The sequence below is a fragment of the Eulemur rufifrons genome, chromosome 7, assembly GCF_041146395.1.
Source record: "Eulemur rufifrons isolate Redbay chromosome 7, OSU_ERuf_1, whole genome shotgun sequence".
Classification (NCBI taxonomy): domain Eukaryota; kingdom Metazoa; phylum Chordata; class Mammalia; order Primates; family Lemuridae; genus Eulemur; species Eulemur rufifrons.
The window spans coordinates 40553119-40573704 of NC_090989.1; the positions used below are offsets into that span (position 1 = coordinate 40553119).

The 20586-nt window shown below is 37.0% G+C and overlaps 1 protein-coding gene across 2 annotated transcripts in view; it reads right to left on the reverse strand.

Moving 5' to 3' along the window:
* Positions 1-3818: 3818 nt before the first annotated feature.
* The window catches only part of PROS1 (protein S), a 218026-nt gene continuing 201258 nt past the window's right edge, over positions 3819-20586 (reverse strand). Inside the window, exons 11-15 of one of the 2 annotated variants that reach the window (XM_069475050.1) lie at positions 17385-17552; positions 15600-15768; positions 11714-11862; positions 9121-9346; positions 3819-5186 (exon numbers count right to left, since the gene is read on the reverse strand). In XM_069475050.1, the coding sequence (XP_069331151.1) occupies positions 5026-5186; positions 9121-9346; positions 11714-11862; positions 15600-15768; positions 17385-17552 (873 nt within the window). In that variant the 3' untranslated portion in view covers positions 3819-5025. The remainder of the gene's footprint in view (positions 5187-9120; positions 9347-11713; positions 11863-15599; positions 15769-17384; positions 17553-20586) is intronic. The other variant, XM_069475051.1, reaches the window with a different exon arrangement.

The following is a 20586-nucleotide window of genomic DNA, read 5'->3' on the forward strand; positions in this document are numbered from 1 at the left end:
TTGAGGAAACCGGTATGTATTGGGAGAGTAATATGTATTAATAGTTGCTTGGAGAGAAACAGCAATGAGAAACAAAGTGAGGGAAGTTTCTACTACTTGCAACCAGTGGAGCCCTCATTCACTTAAATTTACTGTCAGTAACAGAGGAGTATTTAATGTTCAGTGTGGAAGAGTCGGATTTTGGCTTACTGTAAAGCAAAGCTTTCTAAGTCAGCACTGACTGTGGCAGACATGCAAGATGTTCTGCTCTGACCACCTTCAGGAGAACCTCCTGCAGCGGACACAGCTGACAGCCCAGTTGTTACCACTCTGTATCCTCTGAGGCTGCTTCCCAGCCAATGACTGAGCACAGCAAGGGGACTTAGGCCAGGCCCCTCCTGCCAGATGCAGGACTCTTCCAATGGGCAGGCTTTTTCAGGAATTCCTCATCGACCTAGCTGAAACCGTGTCAGAACTGCACTGAGATCTGAGACTTCCTATCAGCCTCCTTCTCATCTTGCACAGGTGTCAGACTTACGTGGCTACCTGAAGAATCTCCCTACCCATCCCCGTGTCCTGTTGTATTGGTTTGCTAGGGCTGCCAAAACAAAATACTACAGACTAGGGGGCTTAGATAACAGCAATAGACTTTCGCACAGTGCTGGAGACTGCAAGTCCCAGACCCATGTGTGGGCAGCTTTGGTTTCTCCCGAGGCTTCTCCTCTTGGCTTACTGATGGCCGCCTTCTTGCTGTGTCCTCACAGAGCCTTTCCTGTGTGTGAGCATGCCGCTGTCTCTCTCTTCGTTTAAAATGACACCAGTCACATTGGATTATGGCCCCACCCTTACCACCTCATTTAACCTTAATTACTTCCTTACAGACCCTATATCAAAATACAGTCACATTGGAGTTTAGGGTTTCAACATATGAATTTGGAGGCAACATAATCAGTCCTTAACACCTGTCTAATCCTCTCTTGGCCTCTGCTTCCAAACTGACACAGTGAACAGAGAGAAAATGAGTGAGTTCTGCATCAGTGAAGGTTGTCACATAGCGCCCGAAAGATTACCTCTCAGCAATATTGGCTGGTCCTACTGATTAGGTTTGTATCTAAATATCATACTCACATAACTATTTTTTAATTGAACATTAACAGTAAAAATTAACCTGGACTCTGTCAGCCTGACAGCAAGGTAAAAACAGATTAAATTAACATCTATCAAGACATGATATAAGGCCGGGTGCGGTGGCTCACGCCTGTAATCCTAGCACTCTGGGAGGCCGAGGCGGGAGGATTGTTTGAGCTCAGGAATTCGAGACCAGCCCGAGCAAGAGCGAGACCCTGTCTCTACTAAAAATAGAAAGAAATTATGTAGACAGCTAAAAATATACATAGAAGAAATTAGCTGGGCATGGTGGCACATGCCTGTAGTCTCAGCTACTCGGAAGGCTGAGGCAGGAGGATGGCTTGAGCCCAGGAGTTTGAGGTTGCTGTGAGCTAGGCTGATGCCATGGCACTCACTCTAGCCCATGCAACAGAGTGAGACTCTGTCAAAAAAAAGAAAAGAAAAGAAAAGAAAAATAGTGAGTACTTAAAAGCTGCAGATCCCTAGTCTTCTCAGACATTTCTAGAGAGTATTTTAAACATCAGAGAGGAAAGTATAGATACCAGGAAGTATGAAAATTGTGCTCAAATTGGCTTGGCACAAGAGAAAAATTTCTTTGAAAGTTACTATTTTCAATTGTGTATACATTTGCCAAAGGCTTTCAAGAGTACCAAGTTCTTAGCTCTGAGAAGATCCTTTAAAAAAAAAGTTTGCTTGCAGGAAAAAAAAAAAAAGAAAAATATTTAAAATTTCTGGAACAATTATTCTACAAATTTCAAAGTCAGAGGAATGTTTGAAATTGAGAAAAACCCTCCTAAGGAGGTATTGAACACGTATTTCGGAAGGTAGCTACATCTTCATGATTGATTCTAACAAAAGTTTTATTCCAAGCATGCTTCTTCTTTCAGGGAACAGAATAGATATGGTACCCTCCCTAACTCAGTGGTCTTCATAAGCTCATCATTTTTGGATCCTACTTGATCTTTCTCTCCTGCCATCCCAGGAGTTGCCCATTTGTATTTCTACACCACCATTAGTGTGCCAGCCATGGCTAAGGGTGCTTGTGCATGTTGTATGACATTTGGTTTAAAAGTTTTCTCAGCTCTGATTCTAGCATCAAACTCACGCATGTTCAGGGGAGCTCTTCCTCCTCTGCATTTCCCCACGTGCAGTCACTGACAACTCCCTCTGGTGTAAATTGGCTGAGCCCCAAAGAGGTCAGGAATAAGGCAAGAAAATGTCAGAAATTAGTGATTGCAAGCTCTTTCACCCATTCAGGGAGGCATGTCACAAGGTCATCATCTCTAGTAGCTGCTTAACCAAAGCTACTCCTCCAGGGCATTGGAACATTGTCTTCACAAGTTGCCATCCTCACCTTGGATAAATTTGCTGAAGACTCTCTTCTTCCTGCTTCACTCTCCATTTCTCTCTCTCTTTGTGACTTTTCCTTGTCTCTAGGTCTCTCTCTTTCCTCATCATCTTTCTTTCTCTTTTTTTTCACTTTTTATTTTTTTATCATTTTCTACTAGTTCCTTTCTCTTTTTGGACATATTGCTCTCTTTTTAAAAATCTCTGTATCGGCTTCTTCCTTGTTTTTCTTCTGGCAATCTTTTTTTCCCTCTTTCTTTCCATTATAATATATCCATATTAATAGCACTACGAAGAAATCTGAAATGAAATCATTTCAAATCTTCCACTCTTATGTATTAGTTTAGTTCTCACTGACCACAGAAATTAAAGATCTAAGAGACTTTCAAAAGAAATAAGGCAATTATTTTTTGAAAAAAATAATTTTTCACCAAAAAAATCCTCTTTCCAGTAATAATTCCAGTTTTTTAATTCCAGAATGAAAAGAAAATTGGAAATACTTATCATATTCACATATGGGGACTAAGACTGGACTTACACTTTCAGACAGGAGAAATGAGGTGAATGATTAATCTGTACTCACAGATTAACCATTGATTTTACTGATCCATCACCTATCTCTGCAAATGGTTACGTTCTAGGGGACTCTGTAATGGGCCTGTATTTTGGATTTTTTCACTATACAAACCTGAAATAGGACCAAATACCTACTTTACCTCCATGAAGCCACTGTTCTCTACCCAACTCTTTAAAAGTAGAAATCTATATTTCTTGGCAAAGATCAAAATCAAAGATTCTTAGTCACAGGTCTAGATGCTCTCCCTCTCTAGCCATATGTGAGTGCATCTCAAAGACAGATAAAATTTATAAATGCATCTCTGGAGCCTCTATAAACATCACTGCATGTAGGAAGGTTTCTGCTTCTGATGTGAATCCCTAAAGCTGCCCTTGTATGCTGCCATAATTAAATGAGAAGCAGAGAACTCTTCCCCAGAAGATATTAATTTTTCCCTCTCTTCTCTTTTTTCCCCCCTTTCTCATATTTTCTCTCAGCTTTTCTCCATCCTTGCTTTTTTACACCAACATAATTATCAATAGTCATTGCTGATATTTCATAATTATCAATGGTCATTGCTGATATTTATCACTCATAGTATATGGTGGCAACTGGGCAAAAAACTGCACCCAGTAAGATGATCTAGTACAATTTCTGGCATGTGTCAGACACTCAATGCATGTTATGTTTGCTTTTCTTCCCTTTCTGAACTCCAGTCTACAGCCCAACCATAACTGTTCATCAAATGTTTGAGCTGTATCTGTCTTTTAACTGAAGAACTACTGTGCTGCATGAAGAGTTAGAAGTGTATCGTGTAATTTTATGTTCTGTTCAAAGAGTTGATAGAATAAAGATATTAATCATATACATTTCAAAATTATACACCAATTTATTGTTTTATGTGATGTAAAATAACTACAGTAAAAGGAAGTTTATTTTCTAAAACTGTCAATGAAATATCTGATACACACCTGATGTGATAATAGATTCAAGAGTAACAAAACTGCCACTTGAAATGCATAGCCGCAGTACCCGCAAGTATGTGGCAATTTACCTCCTTACTTCTTTGATTACAAAAACACAATATTAGCTATATCCCTCTGTGGTTATCCTTTTGTTAAAATTTTCTGTAATTTTCATAGTTCCTTTGTTCTTCAAAAATCATGTTCTGGCAATTTACTTTGGTAATTAAAAGTTGGATTCAAGGAAAACTATGAAATTCCACATACGTTCATTCTTGTTTCCAACACTAAATTCTGCCATTTCTAATGCAGAGCTTTTGTGATGCACAGAGCCAAAATTTAAGGAATGTATCCATCTCATATTTCTATACCCATTCCAACAAAATATAATGTCTCCTCCCTCATAGAATCCAATTCCCAAGAAGCAAGATTCATGTGCCATTCTCATGAAAATTTGTCCTACTTCTTTTCTAATTCAGTAAAGATACTGGTTCACACGTGAAGCCAGGTAAGAAAAAGAAAAAGCCAAAGCTGGTCCCCCTGAGGAATTGCTTTGGAATAAAGCTTTATGGCCCTCTATTCAATTCATATTTAGTAGGCCATCTCTTCTGCTTTCATAGGGAAAAACAAAACCAAAAACAAAACACTGCCTATGATGGATAATATTTAATCACATGCACTTTTGTTTGGCTTTACTTTTTTGCCTTCTGAGAATAGATATTTAAACACTATTCATGATGACAAAATTAAAATTTACTTTTACAAATAAAAATTGAAATGATGTCATTTGTAGTAAAAAATTCAAATTTAAAATTTTTATGTGTTTCATTATTTAATTTCTAGACAGCAATAGAAGTAAGGATTTTTTAATGTGATTTATATTACAACAGAATTTTTTTTTTGAAAAAGAACCTTTTTTAAAAATTCCAAGAAGGTTAAAGTACCACAAAATAATTAAAGATTGTACATCGTAGGCAAAACTCTTCAGCTATTATTGAAACGTAAGTATAATTACACACAGGAAAAAAATATTATCAGCAGAGAAAAGATGCCTTAAGAATTCTTTGTGTCTTCCTGAACTGATGGACATGAGTGAGCTCTAATATCATTATGTTTAGAAATGGCTTCATCCAGATCCAATTGTACACCATTAATCTTTGTTTCCATGCAGCCATTATAAAAGGCATTCACTGGTGTGGCATTGAATGGAACATCTGTAAAAACAGAATATTAGACTAATTAGTCCAAGAATTTTAGCATCCTATTTGTTTACAGTTAGAGGAACCATTCAGACTTCCCATTTCCAACCAAATTCTAATCCTAAAGGAAAAGTTAATAATGTAATTCTATTCGATAAATACACAAATTCAGTACATCATGAGTTCCTCTGATTTCATAAACATAATCAGTTTCATCCAAACTTAAGATAAATAAACACATTTTAAGAAGCACAGAAATAAGCATATTCTTACTTATAATATTCTACTTTATTATGCAAATTATGTATTATTTTATCATTAAATTTGAGCAGCAGTTTAAGCATTACCAAATCATTTTTTCACCTCTAAATTACAGATACTTGGAAATCTTTTCTAAATACCATGACAAATGTATCTTTTTTTTATTATTGCTGGAAGAAAAGCAGATTTCTATATTTTCCTAAGAAATAGTTTCCTTTTGAGTATACAAAGCAGGCCATGATAGATGGTTAATTTTATGTAATATTTGGTGTTCTAAGAAATAATAATTTTAATAACTCCTCAGTGAATAATTTAGGATTATTTTAGGGCCTTTGGGTCATTCTACACTTTCATATTCTTTATCAATTTTTTTTTTTTAGAGACAGTGTCTTGCTCTGTTGCCCAGGCTATAGTGCAGTGGTGGGATCAGAGCTCACTGCAGCCTCAAACTCCTGGGCTCAAGGAATCCTCTTATCTCAGCCTCCAGAGTAGCTGTAACTACAGGTGTGCACCACCATGCACAGCTAATTTTTTTTTTTTTTTTTTGAGACAGAGTCTCACTTTGTTGCCCGGGCTAGAGTGAGTGCCATGGCGTCAGCCTAGCTCACAGCAACCTCAAACTCCTGGGCTCAAGCGATCCTACTGCCTCAGCCTCCCGAGTAGCTGGGACTACAGGCACGTGCCACCATGCCCGGCTAATTTTTTCTATATATATATTTTAGTTGTCCATATAATTTCTTTCTATTTTTAGTAGAGATGGGGTCTCGCTCTTGCTCAGGCTGGTCTCGAACTCCTGACCTTGAGCGATCCACCCGCCTCGGCCTCCCAGAGTGCTAGGATTACAGGCGTGAGCCACCGCGCCCGGCCCACAGCTAATTTTTTTATATTTCATTGCCCATGCTGGTCTCAAACTCCTGGCCTCAAGTGATCCTCCTACCTCAGCCTCCCAAAGTGCTGGGATTATGTGAGCCACTGAGCCTGGCCTCTTTATAAAATTTAATACTTAGTAAGGCCCTTTGATTCCTAAGAACTAAGGTTCATTTGAAGATTATCCATCTCTCCACTTGCTTCCTCTTTTTTGGCATCTCCTCTCCATGAATTTTAATTCACAGTAGATATTCTCTAGTTCTTATTCTTCATCCTCAAAACCTTATGCCAAAAATAAAAACTTCAAATTTTCCAATTCTAACTTGCCGATACAATGAATAAAGAAAGTCCATACTTTTCTATGCGCTCATAGCATTTGTTAAGAATCCCTTTTAAGTCTAGCCAAACATCATAGATTATGCCACTATTACAAAATTCCTCAGAATCATCGATTTCCCCTGAGTTTTAATTTTTAACATGAAATTTAACATGTCTACTTGGGTACTATTAATCATTTACCCATCCCATAGTTTATACACTTATCTCAATTTTCAGCGTCTCTTAGATTTTACACACTCTTTCAACACATCCTGCCTGAAGTCAGTCCTCAATGCTATTCCCAAATCCTGGAACCACTGAAATTTTGATACTTTTGCTTCTTTTAAATTGTTTCATTGTTTGATTTCCTAAAGTTATATTTAACTAACTTGTGAATAAGGTAGTAGGTTGATTTCAATATAGAATTTATTGATTTGAACTGTAATTATACTCCCTAATAACTAACTATGCTACCTACGTAAGTAACTCTATGTATCTATGTATCTATCTATCTTTAGAGTCTATTTAATTCTATTTCCCAAAAGCCCAGATAAAATTTCCATATATAGGAGACCAAGACCCTGAACAGCTAAAGCAATACAATGAGGGTTGCTAGAAGTCCAGACATCAAACTTCCAATTTTGCCTGTGAAAATAACTTGCCCATGGTACCTAAAAATGCTTTGGAAGAAGTTCCTGGCCTTTTTTTTTTTTTTTTTTTTTTTTTTTTGCCATTTAAAATAAAATATTGGTGCAATTTTATATTTTCCAATATTAAGTTAAAGATGAACCTGCTGGCCGGGCGCGGTGGCTCACGCCTGTAATCCTAGCACTCTGGGAGGCCGAGGTGGGCGGATCGTTTGAGCTCAGGAGTTCGAGACCAGCCTGAGCAAGAGCGAGACCCCACCTCTACTAAAAATAGAAAGAAATTATATGGACAGCTAAAAATATATATAGAAAAAATTAGCCGGGCATGGTGGCGCATGCCTGTAGTCCCAGCTACTCGGGAGGCTGAGACAGGAGGATCGCTTGAGCTCAGGAGTTTGAGGTTGCTGTGAGCTAGGCTGACGCCATGGCACTCACTCTAGCCTGGGCAACAGAGTGAGACTCTGTCTCAAAAAAAAAAAAAAAAAAAAAAAAAAAGATGAACCTGCTTTTCCTCCAGCTTACTCCATTTTGGTAAATGGAATCCATGCAACTGCTCATGCTAGAGACCTTAGAATCATCCTTATACTGGTCTTTCAATTGTTAAATCCTAATAATTTGGTTTCTCACATACTTCTCCAGTCTATTTTCTGCATACCATCTCCACTGCTGTCACCCTGGTCCAGCAGCTTCCTCAGCTTCCTCATCTGTAAAATGGGGATACTAATAGTACTTACCTCACAGGATTATTCTGAAAATTAAATGAGTTCATACATTTGAAGCACTCTGAGCACTGCCAGACTGTTTGTTATGCACCAGTTGATGGTAGTGTAGATATTGCGGCTATTACTGCTTCTTCATCTGGACTAATTCAATAGCCTCCCAACTCATCTCAGCTGCACCCACCTTTGCCTCTCGCCTCTCCATCTCCATCCATCATGCAGAGTGAAATTTTTAAATTGTGACATTGATATGCCACTTCCTGGTCTAAAACTTCTTAACCATTCTCATGTCTCATAATAAGACTCAAGACCCCAAACCAGGTCTACAAACCCTTCCTCACCCACCCAGGTCACAGCCTCATGATGCACTACCATCTCCTTACCTGACATGCTTTAGCCAGACTGATCTTCTACAGAGTCCTTAAGCTTCTCATCCCCTTTTGTCCATTTTTCCCACACATGGACCATGTTACCTGCATATGAACTCTAATCCCCGCTCCCACCACCTGCTTAAATTCATCTAATCCTTCAAATATCAGATTTACATTTTAGTCTCCTATTCAGAGAGGTTGTTCCTGTCCCCCACAATCAGGTCCTGTCCCCATTTTCAGACTCTAAAGCATCCCATACTTTTCCTTCATAGAAGTGATCACAATTTTAATTATTTTGATATTTTCCTTATCAGTTGCCACTAGATTGTAAAAACCTTAACAGCAAGGACCATATCTATCTATTTATTACTGTGTCCCTAGTACCTAGGACAAAAGTACTTAATAAAAATTGGATAAATGATAGATGAACTGAACAATGGATGAATAAATATTGGATAAATTATGGCTGAATTGAAGAATAAATATTGAACTTACAAGACTATTGTGAGGGTGAAATGAAGTAATATATCCTTTCTGGAAGGATACCCAAATGTACCAAAACTTGGTCAGTTGCAGTTTACTGTTTAAAAAAGCCAAAACCCAAAAACGCACCAATAAAGTGTCAGTATCCTCCCCCAGAGAAAGAACAATAGGTACAAAAATTTTGTCTTTGCTTCTGATGGCTTTTTGCTAAAATTATAAATTTAAAATATTATCAATTTGATTAAAACTATACTTTTTAAAACTGAAGTTAGTAAGCGTATACCTGGAATGCCACCCAGGTAAGTGGCCACTGTTCCTTTCATTGCTTTATCCAAGATGGCAAATTGTCTTTGAAAGTGTTCAGAGGAGACGGTATCTTCTTGAAATGGAGTCCACACTTCCAGATTGTTTCTGTTGACTCTGAATTCCAGAGATGATTGTTGACCAGAACATAGACTCATGGCCTCTATCTGAGATATTACTGTATTTTCAACAGATACCAGAATATCCTGAAGAGCAAAGCAAAGACCTAATGTAAGCAAGTACTAACAGTAACGTCACTTAAGAGTGAATTTTGAGTTTCTGAAATTCAAAAAACCTGAATTTCGATAAGAAAAAAATATGACAGAGACTCCAGGTTTAATTGAAAAATTGCTGATTATAATAATCATAATTTAAAAATATATATTAGTTTTACAAACTCTAAGTTTAGCTAATACGTAAATGGATACTGAATTCTGAAAATTCAGTAAACTAATAGAGTTGTTTTACCACCAACAGGAATGTAAAGTAGTGTCTTAAGCAGTACCTTTCTGTTTATGAGCCTTCCTAAACTCCAAAGCTTACGTATTAAAAAAAAGGAGTTGAATCACTCTTTGATGGGGAAAAGACTTGGAAAATTTAAAGTGCTTTAGTAAGCACATGCTAGCAGGACTGAAAAGTTTGTTTGTGCCACACAAGCTATCATATAGATTTGGAACAAAATGAGTGAGGAGGTCCTGAGAAAGAAAAACCTGGGGTTGTCAGCAGTCAGTTACAGAGTATTTTCCAGAAGATTCTCAAAAAAGAAAATGTATTCATTTTGCCAAACTTTTCAAACTGCTGATATACTTAAATTACTCAGCTTGTTGAGAGTGATCTGTGCATATAACTTATATAGTGTAGAGGAAATGTAAAAAGAGAGAGAAAATAATATCAAAACTAGGGAGACAGGTACTGTGATGCTTCCCAGGTGGTAGAAAGATAGTCTGAAATGTTTACTTAGGCATTCACAATACCTATGTTAAGTGAAAAGTCTCTACGTCATAAATATAGGTTATTTGAGGATATTTGTTATAGTGTTGTACATGTCCGTATCCCTAAAACTCATTTAAAGAGATGGTCAATTGAGAAAATGCTCCAGAATGATCAATGGTTCGTGGAATAATGTTATGAAATATTGTACATAGATCTTGAGAAGGGAATCTGACATGTAAAATAAGAGCTATGGAGACAAACACAGAAAGGATAAAATAAATATCAAAGACATAGAATGCATTCACCTCCTCCACTACATAAATGTAGTAAAGATAGGAATTCCATTTTGTTTAAAAAAAAAAAAAACATGCAAACAAAAAAACTAAAATCCAAATGTAGAAAGCTCCTTGTAGTTGGAGATTAAAAACAAGAAAAAGAAAAAACTCAGCAGGACCTTTTTAGGTGACTTATGGTTAACCACTAGAAACTCCCCCCACCCTACCTCCGACCCCAATCATCCTTTAAGTTACAAACACCGTCCTTTTTTATGACTATAGGCATTATTCAATTATATGTCTTTTTCTAAAAGCTAATGAGAACATCCAAGCCAACCCTGGCATAAACATCAGCTGCTTGCTGTAACTTGGGATCCACTGTTTTGATGACACATGGACAGAATTATTAAACTCTAATATAAGTCTGTATAATTCAGATCTGATAACTCTCATGTATGCTTTTACCTAAGACTTTTTCCTGTTCTTCCTGCTAATTTCAAATAAGAGTTGCCAGTAAGGCAAGTGGGCCAGTTTTAGTTTTCTCTCTTCTTTCCTAATTTATTCATGGGAGAAAAGATTTAAGAGTGCAAGAAAGTACAAAGCATTATAATTAAGCACCGAATATATGAGAGTGGATTGTAATCAGACTCCCTTCTATTTTGTTAGTGCAGACTAATTCCTATGGTGCTCCAAAGATTCTGGATAAGGGTGGGTCTCCATGGGCCCTGTGATGGCTCCAAGCTGCCTGCGTGAGTCTGCCTAATCTTAGCTATAGACGCAGAAGGTTTCTTGACCCCCCTTTCCTCACTTCTTGGTTCAGACCTTGGAAATAAGACAGCGAAAAAGTAGCAACAATGAACATTTTTTTTTTTTTTTTTGTTGAGACAGAGTCTCACTTTGTTGCCCAGGCTAGAGTGAGTGCCGTGGCGTCAGCTTAGCTCACAGCAACCTCAAACTCCTGGGCTTAAGCGATCCTACTGCCTCAGCCTCCCTAGTAGCTGGGACTACAGGCATGCGCCACTATGCCCGGCTAATTTTTTCTATATAGATTTTTAGGTGTCCATATAATGTCTTTCTATTTTTAGTAGAGACGGGGTCTCGCTCAGGCTGGTCTCGAACTCCTGACCTTGAGCAATCCACCCGCCTCGGCCTCCCAGAGTGCTAGGATTACAGGCGTGAGCCACCGCGCCCGGCCAATGAACATTTTTTGAATTCTTAATTATGTGCTGGAGATTGTGCCAAGTACTTTACATAAGTTTCATCATTTAATCTTCAAAATAGCCCGTTTGAGGTAAATACTGCTATAATATCCATTTTAAAAATGAAGAGAAAACCAAGGCTTATACAGGTTTAGAGTAAAGTTACCTGAAATTTTTCAGAGGTGGAATCCACCAAGGACAAGGCGAAGGGCACTGTGTTACCAGAAACCAAGGCAAGCATAACACCAGTGCCCGCAGATGGGCGGATATTCAAGGTCACATTTACTTGCCAGCTCTCAGCACTGGATATGTTATCTGTTTAAAACAAGGAAACAAAAACAGGATCAATGTACTCTTTAAACAAATTTTTTTTTAATTTTTAAATTTTATTATTTTATTTTTTGAGATGGTGTCTCGCTCCGATCAGGCTGGTCTTGAACTCCTGAGCTCAAGCAATCCACCCACCTCAGCATCCCAGAGTGCTAGGATTACAGGCATGAGCCACTGCACCCCAGCCAGGGTCAATGTACTCTTAAAGCACACCAGAAGGATTTATTACAATCTGATTAATATTCAAAGCCATGTTTGTGTAATACTAAAGATTTTTAGTTCCATTTCTCAAAGATCTATATAACCTAGGGAAAACAAACAAACAAAATTTTTGTATTTAAATGCAGGTAAATGGAGCTTCTTCTTTCTGTTGTTTTTAGAAGAGAATTCTGGATTGTGGTGTTAAGGATTATTATGAGCTTTCCCTGTTTGCTCTTTAACAGCTCTTCCTTCTCCCTTGCACATTGACCAATGCTCAAATCTCAGAGTGGTTATATTTTAAAGTACACATTTAGAAGGAAATTCAACAAATTTATTGTAATTTCTGAGGGAAAATGTGGGTATAGATAGCTGCCATCACCACCCCAACATTTTTCATCTTAAAGCAGTGGGAAGGATAAATATGATTTATATACACAGGGGAGTTGGATAGTTTGATAGCAGAGAAATATTTTGACGTCAACGTTATTAATAGTTTTAAAATTAGAATGGGAACTCTTGTTCTGCAATTCTCTTACCTTTGTATTTAACATTCTCTTTCTTAATTACTATGTTAATAGTTTGCCCCACTAAAGTGCAAGCTTTAGGCAGTACATGTCTCTATCATCACTTTATTTTCCACAAGTCATTCAATAAATATTTGTTGAATTAATTACGTTTCCAAAGTAATTAGATTCCTGAAAACATTAGTTCACAATCTGATGAGGTCTCCCTCATTTAATATGATGTAACATATAACAAAGCCCAAATACTACTTGGAGCATTTGAAAGGGTGAATGTGAATGGAGAAAATAATTTTCCTTTGATAAGATGTTCTTCCATGTAGTCACATATAATACTACTAAATTTTTCATTATAATCCTATAATTCCCATGCAGAAGAAAATATATGTAATCATTGTGAAATAAGTAAATTTAACACAGGATATTAACAAACTCAAACTAAAGTGAACATACAAATGCATAGAAGTTATAATGTAATATTAAATATTAGTTATAAAGTAGTTCTCCCTTTCAAATGATCCATGAAATAACTAATTACTTATGAGAGTAATTTTTTCAGGTACAATATAACTTTTATTTTCATCATTGTGAGCTTAGATTTTTTCTATAGTCAATCGTCTCCCCATTTAGAACATCTTTTTTTAAATCCTTCATATGTAGTACAGAGCTAAAGTTAAAGGCATTGTATTAATTCATGTTAGGAAAACAGAAATCACTGGTATAAAATTCTTCCTTAAAACTATAGCAAATACTTTTTAAGGATACGAATAAACACACTTAAAATATAACTTTTTCTTAAAGCAGAGATATCAGATTAACACTAACTTAATTTATAATGCAAAGTGTTAGTAGCTCAAATAATGAACTCCTACAACAACAAAAAAACCCAATAGCATAATTGAAATGTACAAATATTAATAAACATATGAAGCTAATAAACATATGAAGAGATATTGAAGTCCAATAGAAAATAGAAAAATAATATTTTAAACTACAAAATTTAATTTTTGAACTATCAGATTAGAACACATCTCAAACAAACTTTCTCATTCTGTGGGGTAGAAGTATTAACTGATAAAAGATCTTTGGAAGAGAATGTAACAAAATCTGTAATAATTATATATTTATATAACCCTTCCTGGAGATAATCTAATTCTCAGATTTTTTCCTATAGAATCAATCACATTAGGGCACAGAATGTATGTTCAAGGATGTTCACAGAAGTGTTATTCATAAAGGTAAAAACCTGGGGCAGCCTGGCAAGACTTCCTGCTCCACTTAAGCTGTAGGAAACTGGAAAGAGCACTACTCCCACTCTTATATCAACAATGAAAGCCAAATTATCTGCACAACCACAACTTCTCTTAAACTGTCAAAGAGCTGAGGTTGCAGAGCTGCCAACTAACCAGAAACCTAAAGAAAGACAGGTGTTTCCAAGGAGAGCCAGGATAAGAATACTTTCTTACCCAGGGCAGATGCCACGTGCCCAAAAATTGGTAAAAATAATTTAGGTAAAGCTTGCAACAAATTGCTAAAGTCCATATGGGGGGTGGTGTGTGAGTTCAGAAAACCTAGAAATTGGGGACCCAGGTGAAATTCATACTCATTCACAGGCTCTTCTCCATAGACCTTATTGGGTGCTCTAGAGAAATACTGGGGGCAGGAAAGGAGACCAGAGAAAGAGTCTCCTTCCTAATGCAGTCCCGGGAGTAGCACTAGCTGCAGGAAAAGCAAAAAAACCCACTCAGATCCTTCTCTGTCTCCTCTACACAACAAAAGCCTTAAAGCATTGGGGAAAAGGCAGCAAACCTAGCCATTAAGACGCATATGAAGACCCACTGCACCTACAGACTAGGGAAAGGGAAACAGGAAAAACAAACCAAAAAAAAAAAATATTTATCATGGAGGAGGAGTAGGAAACCATCTTGAACCCTTATCATCAGACTTTTCCCTTACTGGTGAGGGTGGGAGAGGAGGAACAATGAAAAGACCCACCCCTGCCTGAGACTGAGTCTGTACCAGAACAATAGAGAATGCTCCCCTGACCTCCAGGCTCTCTCTACCATGTGAGCAAATGTCAAGTCACAGGTGAGAGCACTCTGCTGGGGGCTGGGCAAGGCCATGGAGGGACACTTTCTTGAGGCATACCATAAAGGAAATACCTAAAACTGAGCTGCTATTTAAAAAAAAACTAAATAGCTGAATAGCTATTAAGAACAACTGTCTAACAAACAAGTCCCTAACCTAAGCAGAAGGTAATATTAGAGGTATTTGAAGCCTGGGGTGCACTCAGGATAATCCTGGCAACCACAAAACTCAAGTACCTCAACTCCTCACCAGCGAAGGAAGAGGTGTGCTCAGATCCAGACATAAATATTATTTATCTCAGTTTCTAGTGTTCCATATAAGATGCCTACTTCTAAACCTAAAATTATATGATACACATAGAAGTAAGAAAAAATAACACTCAGTTAAGGGACCAAGCAATCACCATGACCAGACCCAGATATGATACAAGTGAAACTATTAGACCAGGAATTTAAAATAATCATAGTACATATATTGAAGGCTCTGGTGGACAAGCTAGACTGCATGTATAAACAGATGAGGAATTTCAGCAAAGAGGTACAAATTTTAAGAAAGGATCAAATGGAAACGATAGAAATGAAGATGAATTCCTTTAATGCATCAATTGGTAGACCCCAAACAACTGAGAAATCAGTGAGCTTTAAAATAGGTCAATTGAATTTACCCAAAATGAATCAGGCTATGTGCCAAAAAACTTTAAATAATAACATAAGAATATTCAACTGTGTTCATATTTTTTCCAATATGCTGAAAAAATTTTATAGAAAGTGTATAACAGTATGAATAAGCCTAAGACTACTCCAGGAACATAGTAGATACTCAATAATGTTCACTGAAGGCACCATGTCTGTTTGTCAATGAGTAAATTTAGTTATTAATGAGAAAAGAAAGATAAAATGGGAAATCACTTACTATAATCTATGCTAAATTGAGCAACTCCAGAACCAGGATAGTAGGAGCCCTTCTCCACAGAAACGAGGCAATGCTTATTTTGTTTTTCTTGAATAATTTCCTTTACTCCTGAAGCTCCTTGATTCATCAGATTCCAGCCTCGTATACATCCATCTAGACGAGGGTTAATCTAACAAATCAAAATGTAGGTCAAGGAGTGCATTTTAAACTTAAGTCAGACTGAAAAGTCATTTAATTGATTATGGGTATAGGTGTTCATTTAGAGGAAAAAAATCCTATCTTTGATAACATTTTAAAATAATTTAAATATTTTTAATTTTATCTATTTTTTTTTCAAGGTGTCCTTCAGATGGACAGTCTTCTTTTAGTAAAAGTGAATTTCTGCCATCACAGGTCCTCATGGGATCCTAATAATTTTTAACACCTCAATCCCCACCTGCCTCTCCTAAGTCAACCTTTCTGCTCTCAAGTTCTGTATTTGCTTCTAGTTGTGGCCCTGGGCTCTAAGTTGCTTTCTGTTTTTCTTTATTTCCATTTACAATATAGATTAGTTTTGCCAATCAGACACTGAGCTTCTTCAGGCACAAGTGTTTGCATTCTTTACCCTCCACCAAACCATCTAGACAGGCTCAAGACATGTAGTAGCTATTTCAATAAATTGTTGATTCTGTTTTAGTAATTCACTTTAATTTTAAAGTGTCTAGATTTATCAGTTTCAAAGAATAGGCATATTCATTTTGACATAGGTTAACTAACTAGAGTTTAATATCATAACATAGAAATCTTTTAACCGTTAAAGTAACTATGAATTGTCAGGATATAAAATAGTAACTATTTAAACTAAATCAGCAAGTGTATCTGGCAGGACCATGATTTCAAATGAAATTTTTAAAACTCTCCAAGGACGGTGATAAGTCACCTTCATGAAACCTCGTCCACAGTCATTAAACAAACATCATATCCAGAAAATCATTTGTTATATCTAATTTGAATTTATGACAGACTATAGTCATACCCTCAGTAAACATTTTTTTTTTTTTTTTGAGACAGAGTCTCACTTTGTTGCCCAGGCTAGAGTGAGTGCCATGGCGTCAGCCTAGCTCACAGCAACCTCAAACTCCTGAGCTCAAGCAATCCTCCTGTCTCAGCCTCCCGAGTAGCTGGGACTACAGGCATGCGCCACCATGCCTGGCTAATTTTTTCTATATATATTTTTAGCTGTCCATATAATTTCTTTCTATTTTTAGTAGAGGTGGGGTCTCGCTCTTGCTCAGGCTGGTCTCGAACTCCTGAGCTCAAACGATCCGCCCACCTCGGCCTCCCAGAGTGCTAGCTCAGTAAACATTTTTTAATAATAATTTCCACCTTTTGTGCTATCCTTGAGCTCTCTCACATTTAAGTCATAAAAATACACTTGAGAAAGTCCTTTGTCTTCTAAAAATAATGTAATTTTGGACTCAATCATATGTATTTAATATGTTTAATGGCTGACTATAGGCTATTACGATATTCATACTGAATTGACACTTGGGAATTTTAAAAATCCACTTCTCCATGAGTAATGCTGGGGACTTAAATGGGTACAAAACCACTACATTCATTTTCTTATTTCTTTAATATAATTTCAAGGGTCACTAATGTTATTTTTCCATGTTCAATTCAAGTTGTCACACTTGGCATGTTTAACAAAATAACTTCTATTGATTCTCAGCAAAACACATCTTCAAACCTATCACAGACAAAAGGAATTCATCCATGATGAATGATATAAGCTTGGATCATTACCGGTTTAATGAGTGCATTTTCCACTTTCCGAGGGAATCCTGCAAAGTATACTTTGGTCTCCAAAAATCCATTTGTAGGATTAAAAAGGCTTCCAGGTTTATTTATATTCATCACAGCCTCTTTAGCTATTTTAACACTAATACTATGTTCTAATTCTTCCACAGACACCTACAGTTAAAAGGACAAAAATTACCAAACAAGCAAGCATTATTACATGTCATTTGAAACACTGGGATTGAAAAACTATTATTCCAATAAATAAGTTCCCAAAGTAATCATTTTAATACAATTATTACGTTGTTCCAACACATTTGGAATGTCAAATCATGATTAATGTGATAAAAAAATGTGTTTTAAGGTGATAGTACTTGATCAAAAATTAAAAACATACCATATTTTAACATTAAAAAAATCAGTATCATTCTCTTCAGTTTAAATATTCAATTACATATTTTTCAATCCCAGTATGCTACAAAATTAGCAGTTTTTAAAGAAGTGAGCCATTCTATTTTAGAAAAAAATTTAAGTGTTCTTATTTTGCAATTGCTTGATACTACACATATGGAATCAACAATGTAAGTAAGTTCTTAATAACTAAGAGAAATCAATATGTCCAGTATTCTGTTCATTGAACACAAATTATCTTTCTTTCAAAATTCAAAAGTGATAGAGGTCATAAGAAAGGACATACATAAAATTAAATTGGAGTTTTCCAAGTCTGAAAGTAGTTTGGGTTTCATTAAAAAATAAGGCTGGGGCCGGGTGCGGTGGCTCACGCCTGTAATCCTAGCACTCTGGGAGGCCGAAGCGGGAGGATAGCTCGAGGTCAGGAGTTCGAGATCAGCCTGAGCAAGAGCAAGACCCCATCTCTACTAAAAATAGAAAGAAATTATCTGGACAACTAAAAATATATAGAAAAAATTAGCCGGGCATGGTGGCACACGCCTGTAGTCCCAGCTACTCGAGAGGCTGAGGCAGTAGGATTGATTGAGCCCAAGAGTTTGAGGTTGCTGTGAGCTAGGCTGACACCACGGCACTCACTCTAGCCTGGGCAACAGAGTGAGATTCTGTCTCAAAAAAAAAAAAAAATAAAAATAAAAAAATAATGGGAGCCAAACAACAGGTATATGAAAACACCATTATAGGAAGGGAAAAACTATCCTCCAAAGTAAAATTTAGTAACATTTACAGATTTAAAGTTGGTCAACACTCCATCCTTAATATAGCAATCAGCAGCATTTTACTGTAATGACTATTTCCTCCTGTACAGGTGTTCTTAACTTCGCCTCCAGCACCTGACTCTCGCTTGCTTCTCCTACCCTCCAACCACTCCTTCTCAGTCTCCTTTGCTGAATGCTCTTCTTCTTCTCAACCTCTAGTAAAAGATCCAGGGCTCAGGCCCCAGTCCTCTCCCTTCTAGCCATGCAAGTATTTCTATGACCTCACTCTGGGGCATTTTGAAAATTTGAGGATAGAGTGCACTTTTATTTGTCACAGCGAGTAGGAGCCACGCTGTCATTGCAAGATGCTAGCCATTCTGCAATATACAGGCTAGTTCTGTACAATTAGTAATAAAATAGCCAGTATCTTGAAAACCTTTGGAATATCCCTACTAGATATTCAGTTTGTGTATATATTAATATAAACAAAATATTTGTTGCACCATTTTTACCATTCATTACATTTTTCAAGAATGCAATAACCTTGTCATCCAAGGATGTATTGATGTTTGTTTTGTTTAGCTCTCTATCAAGAGTTTCTCACCACTTTGGAAAATTAATATTACTGATGACAACACCATTTACGTACTTATGGTCAGTACAACACCACAGCATGTCTTCATTTATAGCTTTCACTTTATTCTAAGTACAGAAGAAAGCTATGACAAATACTATAGTTGTACTAGAGCATTTATATATTGGAATACATATTTTTATATAAATTACTTTCCCTTTATTTGTATAATAGTGAGAGCACTATATTGAATTCTATTAGGGAGCTTACATTACTGATGCATTTCATTATAGGACAGTAAAGGAGCATTATACATACTCGGACACTGGATGAGATAGAGTTTAGAACCACTGATCAACACGGCCAATTTCATAGCCTTAAAACCCTTCTTTATGCTGAATATTTGAAAATCTGAATTGAAGCCATAACTTGAAAAATACACTCAAAATCTGATCACTTCCCACCACCCTTACCATAAGCTATCTGGCCAAAGCTGTCATCTTCTCTCCACTGGGTTATTGCAATGGTCTTCTAACTCCATATCCTGTTCTACTCTCACTCTCCACTATCTAGTTTCCAAAAAGTCACCAGGTTCTGTTGAGAATTATCTTTTAAAATGCAAATTAGATCATGTCACTTCTCAAAACCATCCAAGGCCTTTCACTTAGCACAAAATCCAAAGTCCTCACCATGGCCCCCAAAGCCCTAGATGATCTTATTCTGGACCATATTTCTGATCTCATTTGCTAACTACTCTCCCCCTCTCTCACTCTACTGCATCTATCTGTGCTAATCTTTGTGGTGGTGTTCCTCAAATACCAAACACATCTTGTCCCATGAGACTGTGCACTTGCTGTTCACATCGTAGAGAATCATTTTATATAACTCCATATATTTCTCATGACGTGTGCCTCAAGTCTCAGTTTAGATCTAATCTCATCAGAGATGCCTTTCCTGATTCTATATGCACACTATTTTTTTTTTTTTTATATAGAGTCTCACTCTGTTGCCCAGGCTAGAGTGCCATGGCATCAGCCTAGTTCACAGCAACCTCAAACTTCTGGGCTCAAGCAATCCTTCTGCCTCAGCCTCCCGAGTAGCTGGGACTACAGGCATGCGCCACCATGCCCGGCTAATTTTTTCTATATATTTTTAGTTGTCCAGCTATTTTCTTTCTATTTTTAATAGAGACGGGGTCTTGCTCTTGCTCAGGCTGGTCTCGAACTCCTGACCTCGAACGATCCTCCCACCTCGGCCTCCCAGAGTGCTGGGATTACAGGCGTGAGCCACCGCACTTGGCCTATATGCACACTATCCCTCTCTATCCAAGTCTTGCTTTGCTCTTCTTATTCTTCATAGCATTAATAACTATCTTATGTATTTATTTGTTCATGGATTTATTGTTTGTATCTCACCACTAGAATGTAAGCTCCATAAAGGCAATGACTTCGCCTTTTCATTGTTCGAT